Source organism: Oncorhynchus mykiss, chromosome 32 (assembly GCF_013265735.2).
Source record: "Oncorhynchus mykiss isolate Arlee chromosome 32, USDA_OmykA_1.1, whole genome shotgun sequence".
NCBI classification, from domain to species: Eukaryota; Metazoa; Chordata; class Actinopteri; order Salmoniformes; family Salmonidae; genus Oncorhynchus; species Oncorhynchus mykiss.
The window spans coordinates 15,014,288-15,025,174 of NC_050572.1; the positions used below are offsets into that span (position 1 = coordinate 15,014,288).

A 10,887-nucleotide genomic window follows, 5' to 3' on the forward strand; every position below is an offset into this window, starting at 1 on the left:
AACCTGACCCTACATCCCTTATCTCTAGGTCACCTGACCCTGACCCTACATCCCTTATCTCTAGGTCACCTGACCCTACATCCCTTATCTCTAGGTCACCTGAACCTGACCCTACATCCTTTATCTCTAGGTCACCTGACCCTGACCCTACATCCCTTATCTCTAGGTCACCTGACCCTACATCCCTTATCTCTAGGTCACCTGAACCTACATCCCTTATCTCTAGGTCACCTGAACCTGACCCTACATCCCTTATCTCTAGGTCACCTGACCCAACATCCCTTATCTCTAGGTCACCTGACCCTACATCCCTTATCTCTAGGTCACCTGACCCTGACCCTACATCCCTTACCTCTAGGTCACCTGAACCTGACCCTACGTCCCTTATCTCTAGGTCACCTGACCCTACATCCCTTATCTCTAGGTCACCTGACCCTACATCCCTTAACTCTAGGTCACCTGAACCTGACCCTACATCCCTTAACTCTAGGTCACCTGAACCTGACCCTACATCCCTTATCTCTAAGTCACCTGACCCTACATCCCTTACCTCTAGGTCACCTGAACCTGACCCTACATCGCTTATCTCTAGGTCACCTGACCCTACATCCCTTACCTCTAGGTCACCTGACCCTACATCCCTTATCTCTAGGTCACCTGACCCTACATCCCTTACCTCTAGGTCACCTGAACCTGACCCTACAGCCCTTATCTCTAGGTCACCTGACCCTACATCCCTTACCTCTAGGTCACCTGAACCTGACCCTATATCCCTTATCTCTAGGTCACCTGACCCTACATCCCTTACCTCTAGGTCACCTGAACCTGACCCTACATCCCTTATCTCTAGGTCACCTGACCCTACATCCCTTACCTCTAGGTCACCTGACCCTGACTCTACATCCCTTATCTCTAGGTCACCTGAACCTGATCCTATATCCCTTACCTCTAGGTCACCTGAACCTGACCCTACATCCCTTATCTCTAGGTCACCTGACCCTACATCCCTTACCTCTAGGTCACCTGACCCTGACTCTCCTATCTGAAGGTCACCTGAAGAATGTGCAGAGTGAGTATGTGTCGTGGCTGGAAGGGGTGTGTCTGGTCCGCAGGACGCGGCGTCTGGGCGTGGCAGGTCGTCACACTCTGCCAGAGCTGTGGGGGAGGCACTGGTCTTCATGGACTCACACTGCGGATGCCGCAGTGGCTGGTTGGAGCCACTACTCGAGTGGCACAGGACAGGTATCCACACATCAGGACCGCATGCACACAAACATCTCTCTCCCTTATGTCTCCGTGTATTATATCCAGTCCTGAATTGCCTCCGGACCTACAGTACGTAGCTGGTGTGCAACCGGGCTGAGCTGTGTCCAGCAGGGTAGCAGCCATTAAGACTAGTTGATTAAACAGAGTCCTTATCCTGCTGCCTGGCACTACTCCACCTCTCTCTCCCTCTCTTTCTCCTCCCTCCACCTCTCTCCCCCTCTTTCCCCCCCCTCTCTTTTTCCCCCTCTCTTTCTTTCTCCCACCTCTCTCTCTCTCTCCCGCTCCCTCTTTCTTTCTCCTCCCTCTATCTCTCTCCCCCTCTTCCCCCCCTCCCTCTCTTTCTCCCCCACTCTTTCTTTCTCCCACCCCCCTCTTTCTTTCTCCCACATCTCTCTCTTTCCCCCCTCTCTATCTCGCTCTTCAGCCACTTTATTTCCTTACTGTCTCCATCCCCCTGCTCCTCTTCCATTATCTTTTATGAAATGATTCTGGTTATGAAATGGTTACTTGCAGATAACTATATCCAGCTAGTCAGAAATCAGCAGCAGAATGGCTGAACTGATTTTTGGTTGCTATGATACAAGTTCCCCCAGATAAACATATTATATATATTTTTTTTTAAACATTTTAGTCATTTAGCAAACACTCTTATCCAGAGCGGTCTACAATTAGTGCATTCATCTTAAAACAACACATCACAATCGTATCAAATACATTTCCCCTCAGCAAGTTATTTATCAGCAAAGTCGGTGCTTTTTGGGGGGCGCCGTGAGAGTTATTTAAGATACTCTTCAAAGTGGTAGGGTTTCAGACGTTATCGAAAGATAGGCAGGGACTCCGCTGTCCTGACTAGGGGGAAGCTTGTTCCACCATTGGGGTGCCAGGACAGAGAAAAGCTTTGATTGGGTTGAACAGGAGCTGCCCTCCCCTATGGGTGGGAGGGTCAAGAGACCAGAGGAGGCAGAACAGGAGCTGCCCTCCCCTATGTGTGGGAGGGTCAAGAGACCAGAGGAGGCAGAACAGGAGCTGCCCTCCCCTATGGGTGGGAGGGTCAAGAGACCAGAGGAGGCAGAACAGGAGCTGCCCTCCCCTATGGGTGGGAGGGTCAAGAGACCAGAGGAGGCAGAACAGGAGCTGCCCTCCCCTATGGGTGGGAGGGTCAAGAGACCAGAGGAGGCAGAACAGGAGCTGCCCTCCCCTATGGGTGGGAGGGTCAAGAGACCAGAGGAGGCAGAACAGGAGCTGCCCTCCCCTATGGGTGGGAGGGTCAAGAGACCAGAGGAGGCAGAACAGGAGCTGCCCTCCCCTAAGGGTGGGAGGGTCAAGAGACCAGAGGAGGCAGAACAGGAGCTGCCCTCCCCTATGGGTGGGAGGGTCAAGAGACCAGAGGAGGCAGAACAGGAGCTGCCCTCCCCTATGGGTGGGAGGGTCAAGAGACCAGAGGAGGCAGAATAGGAGCTGCCCTCCCCTATGGGTGGGAGGGTCAAGAGACCAGAGGAGGCAGGACAGGAGCTGCCCTCCCCTATGGGTGGGAGGGTCAAGAGACCAGAGGAGGCTGAACAGGAGCTGCCCTCCCCTATGGGTGGGAGGGTCAAGAGACCAGAGGAGGCTGAACAGGAGCTGCCCTCCCCTATGGGTGGGAGGGTCAAGAGACCAGAGGAGGCAGAACAGGAGCTGCCCTCCCCTATGGGTGGGAGGGCCAAGAGACCAGAGGAGGCAGAACAGGAGCTGCCCTCCCCTATGGGTGGGAGGGTCAAGAGACCAGAGGAGGCAGAACAGGAGCTGCCCTCCCCTATGGGTGGGAGGGCCAAGAGACCAGAGGAGGCAGAACAGGAGCTGCCCTCCCCTATGGGTGGGAGGGTCAAGAGACCAGAGGAGGCAGAACAGGAGCTGCTCTCCCCTATGGGTGGGAGGGTCAAGAGACCAGAGGAGGCAGAACAGGAGCTGCCCTCCCCTATGGGTGGGAGGGCCAAGAGACCAGAGGAGGCAGAACAGGAGCTGCCCTCCCCTATGGGTGGGAGGGTCAAGAGACCAGAGGAGGCAGAACAGGAGCTGCTCTCCCCTATGGGTGGGAGGGTCAAGAGACCAGAGGAGGCAGAACAGGAGCTGCCCTCCCCTATGGGTGGGAGGGCCAAGAGACCAGAGGAGGCAGAACAGGAGCTGCCCTCCCCTATGGGTGGGAGGGCCAAGAGACCAGAGGAGGCAGAACAGGAGCTGCCCTCCCCTATGGGTGGGAGGGCCAAGAGACCGGAGGAGGCAGAACAGAGTGCTCGGGTTGGGATGTAGGGTTGGAGCAGAGCCTGGAGGTAGGGAGGGGCAGTTCCCCTTGCTGCTCCGTGGGCAAGCACCATGGTCGGGAAGATGATGCAAGGTTTGACAGGAGGCCAGTGGAGTGACATGGGAGAACTTGTGATGGAGAGGTCATGGAGCAAGCAGGCATTCCCCGGGAAGAAGAGCAGCTTCATTTGTCGAGGTTGTGCTTGATGTGGAGGGCCGACATCCAAGTTGAGATGTCTGACAGGCATGCAGACATTTTGACATGGTAGCAAAAGTAATGGAGTCTGATTGGACTCAATGGAGACTCTATGTCTGTCAACCGTCTGTCTGTCAACTCTGTGTCTGTCTCTAAATCTATCAACTGTGTCTGTCTGTTTCTGCCAACTCTCTGTGTCTGCCAACTGTCTCTGTCTGTCTCTACTGTATGTTTGTCAACTGTCTGTCAGTCTGTCTATCTGTCTGTGTGTCTCTGTCCAGGTGTAGTTGTGTGGGGGATTTTATGGAGGTGGTCCCCTGCTCCAGAGTGGCTCACTTGAGGAGCCATCACCTGTCCTAACCCCTCCCTGACCAGGACATCCTCCAGAGGAACAACATCCGCATCACTGACACCTGGCTGGAAGATCTACTAACAGACAGATCATTTCATCACACAGATAAGTGGTGTGTGTATGCATGTGTTTATATCAGTTGAGGCTGCTGAGGGGAGGACGGCTCATAATAATGGCTGGAACGGAGTAAGTGGATTGTCATCAAAAACATGGAAGCCATGTGTTTGATACCATTCCACTCCAGCCATTACCAAGAGCCCATCTTCCCCAATTAAGATGCCACCAACCTCCTGTGGTTTGTATCCATAGGTGTGTTTGTGTGTGTGTTTGTGAGGGTGAGAGAAAGCGAGAGTGTGAAAGAGAGAGTCATTGATCTCAAATGAATTTGTGTGTGTCTTCACATTACAGAGCTAGTCAGACTGAAGAAGAGACCGAGCTGCAGAAACTTCCACTGGTTCCTGACTGACGTCTACCCAGAACTCTATATGCCACAGGGCAGACCTTCACTCTCAGGGGAGGTAGGAGTCTCTCTCTCTCTCTCTCTCACACACACACACACACCCACTTATCTGTATTTTTATTTGATGAATATACTGTGTGTTTTTTCTTGTATGTTGAACATGTATCCTGTGACATATTATGTCTGTATTTTTTAAGCTGTACAATGTTGGCACTGGCTATTGTACAGATGACCCTGGAGGACGGAGGCCATAGCACTCTGCAACAGCAACGGGTACCAGGTAACCATGATGATGAGGATGATGAGTGGTAATGATAATCATCATGATGATGATGATGATAATGATCCTGATAATGGTGGTGATGATGATAATTATGATGTTGATGATAATGATCCTGGTAATGGTGGTGATGATGATAATGGTGGTGATTATGATGGTGTTGAGTGGTGATGATGACAATGATGTAATGATCCTGATAATGGTGGTGATGATGATAATTATGATGATGTTGATGATAATGATCCTGGTAATGGTGGTGATGATGATGGTGTTGAGTGGTGATGATGACAATGATGTAATGATCCTGATAATGGTGGTGATTAGGATGATTATGATATTTGAGACTGTGAGAGCAGTCTAAATCAAAACGTCATGACGATGCTGATGTAGTGATAAAGACTATAGAGTTTTACTTCCGTCTGTTCTCTCTCCACCACTGTGAGCTGAACTCCATGGTCGAGGTGCTTTGGGTGCCAGAAAAGGCAGCTGTGTTTTGACACCCAGGGGGAGAAGGTGGTACTAACACCATGTCCCGCCCATCAGCCGCCCCACAGCAAACCACAGTAGAGGGTCATCAAGGTCAGTGAAAGGGCAAAGGTCACGAAGTGACATCAACGCCCACAACTGCAAACTTAAACAAAATAAAGAATTTATATTTGTATGAAATGTTACTTATTTACAGTGCCTTCAGAAGTTATTTATACTCCTTCCATTGTTTTTCTTACCCATCTACACACAATACTCCATAATTAAAGTGAAAACATGTTTTTCTTACCCATCTACACACAATACTCCATAATTAAAGTGAAAACATGTTTTTCTTACCCATTTACACACAATACTCCATAATTAAAGTGAAAACATGTTTTTCTTACCCATCTACACACAATACTCCATAATTAAAGTGAAAACATGTTTTTCTTACCCATTTACACACAATACTCCATAATTAAAGTGAAAACATGTTTTTCTTACCCATTTACACACAATACTCCATAATTAAAGTGAAAACATGTTTTTCTTACCCATCTACACACAATACTCCATAATTAAAGTGAAAACATGTTTTTCTTACCCATTTACACACAATACTCCATAATTAAAGTGAAAACATGTTTTTCTTACCCATCTACACACAATACTCCATAATTAAAGTGAAAACATGTTTTTCTTACCCATCTACACACAATACTCCATAATTAAAGTGAAAACATGTTTTTCTTACCCATTTACACACAATACTCCATAATTACAAAGTGAAAACATGTTTTTCTTACCCATCTACACACAATACTCCATAATTAAAGTGAAAACATGTTTTTCTTACCCATTTACACACAATACTCCATAATTACAAAGTGAAAACATGTTTTTCTTACCCATCTACACACAATACTCCATAATTAAAGTGAAAACATGTTTTTCTTACCCATCTACACACAATACTCCATAATTAAAGTGAAAACATGTTTTTCTTACCCATCTACACACAATACTCCATAATTACAAAGTGAAAACATGTTTTTCTTACCCATCTACACACAATACTCCATAATTAAAGTGAAAACATGTTTTTCTTACCCATCTACACACAATACTCCATAATTACAAAGTGAAAACATGTTTTTCTTACCCATCTACACACAATACTCCATAATTAAAGTGAAAACATGTTTTTCTTACCCATCTACACACAATACTCCATAATTAAAGTGAAAACATGTTTTTCTTACCCATTTACACACAATACTCCATAATTAAAGTGAAAACATGTTTTTCTTACCCATCTACACACACTACTCCATAATTACAAAGTGAAAACATGTTTTTCTTACCCATCTACACACACTACTCCATAATTACAAAGTGAAAACATGTTTTTCTTACCCATTTACACACAATACTCCATAATTACAAAGTGAAAACATGTTTTTCTAACCCATCTACACACAATACTCCATAATTAAAGTGAAAACATGTTTTTCTTACCCATCTACACACAATATCCATAATTAAAGTGAAAACATGTTTTTCTTACCCATCTACACACAATACTCCATAATTACAAAGTGAAAACATGTTTTTCTTACCCATCTACACACAATACTCCATAATTAAAGTGAAAACATGTTTTTCTTACCCATCTACACACACTACTCCATAATTAAAGTGAAAACATGTTTTTCTTACCCATCTACACACAATACTCCATAATTAAAGTGAAAACATGTTTTTCTTACCCATCTACACACAATACTCCATAATTAAAGTGAAAACATGTTTTTCTTACCCATCTACACACAATACTCCATAATTAAAGTGAAAACATGTTTTTCTTACCCATCTACACACAATACTCCATAATTAAAGTGAAAACATGTTTTTCCTACCCATCTACACACAATACTCCATAATTACAAAGTGAAAACATGTTTTTCTTACCCATCTACACACAATACTCCATAATTAAAGTGAAAACATGTTTTTCTTACCCATCTACACACAATACTCCATAATTAAAGTGAAAACATGTTATTAGAATAAGTATTCACACCGCTGAGTCAATACATGTTAAAATCACCTTTGGCAGCAATTACAGCTGTGAGTCTTTCCACACAGGATTGTTCAATATTTTACCATTATTCTTTTTATTTTCCATGTCAAATTGGTTGTTGATTATTGCTAGACAGACATTTTCAGGTCTCCATAGATTTCAAGCTGATTTAAGTCACAACTGTAACTAGTTCACTCAGGAACATTCAATGTCGTCTTGGTAAGCAACTCCAGTGTATATTTGGCCTTGTGTTTTAGGTTATTGTCCTGCTGAAAGGTGAATTTATCGCCAGTGACTAATGGAAAGCAGACTGAACAAGGTTTTCCTCTAGGATTTTGCCTGTGCTTAGATCTATTCCTTTTCTTTTTATCCTAAAAATCACCCTCGTCCTTGCCGATGACCAGCATATCCATAACCTAATGCAGCCAGCACCATGTTTGAAAATATATGTCGTGGTACTCAGTGATCGGTTGTATTTGCCTCAAACATAAAGCTTTGTATTCAGGACATAAAGTTAATTTCTTTGCCCAAAATGTTCTGCAGTTTTACTTCAGTGCCTTGTTGCAAACAGGATGCATGTTTGGGAATAGTTTTACTATGTACAGGCTTCCTTCTCACTCTGTCAATTAGGTTAGTATTGTGGAGTAACTACAATGTTGTTGATTCATCCTCAGTTTTCTCCTATCACAGCCATTAAACCCTGTAACCATTTTAAAGTGCTTTGGCCTCATGGTGAAATCTCTGACGGTTTCCTTGATCTCCGGCAGCTGATACACTATGCTCAAAGAGATATTCAATGTCGTCGTTTATTATTATTCTTTTTTAAATCTACTTTTATCTAATATTTGCCCTGCTTTGCGAGGCATTGGAAAACCTCCCTGGTCTTTGTAGTTGACTCTGTGTTTGAAATGCTCCTCTGAGGGCTCTTACAGATAACTGTATGTGTGGGCTACAGAGGGAGTCATAAAACAGTCATGGAGAACATTATTATTGCACACACAGTGAGTCCATGAAACATATTATGTCATTTCTTATTTAACGAGGCAAGTCAGTTAAGAACAAATTCTTATTTACAATGACAGCCTAGGAACAGAGTGTCAACTGCCTTGTTCAGGGGCAGAATGACAGATTTTTACCTTGTCAGCTCGGGGATTCAATCCAGCAACCTTTCGGTTACTGGAGTGGAATGGTATCAAACGCATCAAACACAACGCTCTAACCACTAGGCTACCTGCCGCCCCCAACAAAGGGGTTGAATACTTATGGACTCAAGACATTCCAGCTTTTCATTTATTTGTAAAGATTTCCCCCAAAAATAATTCCACTTTGACATTACGGGGTATTGTGTATAAGCCAGTGACACACAATCTCCATGTAATCCATTTAAAATTTAGGCTGTAACTCAATACATTTTGGAAAAGGTCAAGGGGTGTGAATCAGTGGAGGCTGCTGAGGGGAGGACAGCTCATAATGGCTGGAACAGAGCTAATGGAATGGTATCTAAAACATGGAAGCCATGTGTTTGATGCGTTTGATACCATTCCACTCCAGCCATTACCACAAGCCCGTCCTCCCCAATTAAGGTGCCACCAACCTCCTGTGGTCTGAATACTTTCTGAAGGCACTGTAGGTGTTTGTGTGGTTACTTGACATGATGATACAAACGCAATTAATTATTTAGATTTTTCTTCAGCTGAGTGGCCAGATTGTTCACCTGCAGACCCAGAGATGTCTGGAAGCTGTGAAGGAGGAGGACACGGAAGGTCACCAGAGATGGGCCAACGCTACCCATGTGGCATCAGAATCTTGCCTCTGTCGATACCTGTATTTAGATGTGTTTCTGTTAAGGATATAATGCAAGTGCTATGGTGTGGAAATAATTTACCCATACATTACAGAGGAAATAAATTATGATTTTGTACAATGCTGCACATAAAGGAATATTCTATTTTATGAAATTGCCAGAGTTTGTTGGTAAACAGCCTATAATGTAGGCATAATGATTAATCCTTTTATTTCTTTTTATTGAAAACAAACACAAAACAGGCAGGTACAATGCACAAGTTACAATTACATCATCTTTCAATCAGTCAATTTCCAATGATGAATCCCATTTCTCCCAGTATTCCTGGCCTCTCTCATTCTGTGTTCTAAAGGTCATAGTAATGATGCCTATGTGAGATGGTGTGCTGCGGTGTGTTCTGCCGTCTTAAAAGAGGAGTCGTGCTGAGGGCCTGACCTTTTTTCACACATCTGGTTCACAGGGCAAAAGGAAAGGGGACATACAGGCTCTACAATGCATTCGGAAGTATTCAGACCACTCCCCCTTTTTTTCATATTTGGTTACAATGTATGCATTTTACAATAAGGCTGTAATTACATTTTTCCCCTCAGCAATCTACATATAATACCCCATAATGACAAAGCAAAACAGGGTTTTATACATTTTTGCAAATGTATTACAAATTAAAAACAGAAATACCTTATTTACATAAGCATTCAGACCCTTTGCTATGAGACTTGAAATTGAGCTCAGGTGCATCCTGTTTCCATTGATCATCCTTGAGATATTTCTACAACTTGATTTCTGCAGCACTCTACCAATCAGGGCTTTATGGTAAAGTGGCCAGACAGATGCCCCTCCTCAGTAAAAGGCACATGACAGCCACCTGGAGTTTGCCAAAAGGCACCTTAAGGACTCTGACCATGAGAAACAAGATTATTTGGTCTGATGAAACCAAGATTGAACTCTCAAGCCTGAATGCCAAGCGTCACGTCTGGAGGAAACCTGGCACCATCCCTACAGTGAAGCATGGTGGCAGCATCATGCTGTGGGGATGTTTTTCAGTGGCAGATACTGGGAGACTAGTCAGGAAAGATGAACAGAGCAATGCAATGTACAAAGAGATCCTTGATGAAAACCTGCTCCAAAGTGCTCAGGACCTCAGAACTGGGGCAATGGTTCACCTTCCAACAGAACAACGACCCTAAGCACACAGCCAAGACAACGCAGGAGTGGCTTCGGGACAAGTCTCTGAATGTCCTTGAGTGTCCCAGCCAAAGCCTGGATGTGAACCGGATTGAACATCTCTGGAGAGACCTGAAAATAGCTGCGCAGCGACGCTCCCCATCCAACCTGACAGAGCTTGAGAAGATCTGCAGAGAAGAACAGAAGAAACTCCCCAAATACAGGTGTGCCAAGCTTGTAGCGTCATACCCAAGAAGACTTGAGGCTGTGATCACTGTCAAAGATGCTTCAACAAAGTCCGGAGTAAAGGCTCTGAATACCTGAGTAAAGGCTCTGAATACCTGAGTAAAGGCTCTGAATACCGGAGTAAAGGCTCTGAATACCGGAGTAAAGGCTCTGAATACCGGAGTAAAGGCTCTGAATACTTACAGTATGTAAATCTGATATTTTTTTGGCAAAAAAATGATAAAATGTTTTTGTTTTGTCATTGGGGCAGTGTGTGTAGTAGATTCAGGGGGGAAATGATTTCATCAA

At 44.6% G+C, this 10,887-nt stretch overlaps 1 protein-coding gene and 1 long non-coding RNA gene across 2 annotated transcripts; both read left to right on the forward strand.

Annotated features, from left to right (window-relative positions):
- The first annotated feature begins 2,736 nt into the window (after window positions 1-2,736).
- LOC118946541 (proline-rich proteoglycan 2-like) lies at window positions 2,737-3,552 on the forward strand. The gene has a single exon (XM_036971842.1). It carries the CDS (start codon window positions 2,737-2,739, stop codon window positions 3,550-3,552), a length of 816 nt encoding a protein of 271 aa, XP_036827737.1.
- Window positions 3,553-5,250: 1,698 nt separating this feature from the next.
- Window positions 5,251-9,306, forward strand: LOC118946527. Its single transcript, XR_005041400.1, has 2 exons — window positions 5,251-5,410; window positions 9,067-9,306. It is a non-coding gene; the product is annotated as an uncharacterized LOC118946527 (long non-coding RNA).
- Window positions 9,307-10,887: the final 1,581 nt, after the last annotated feature.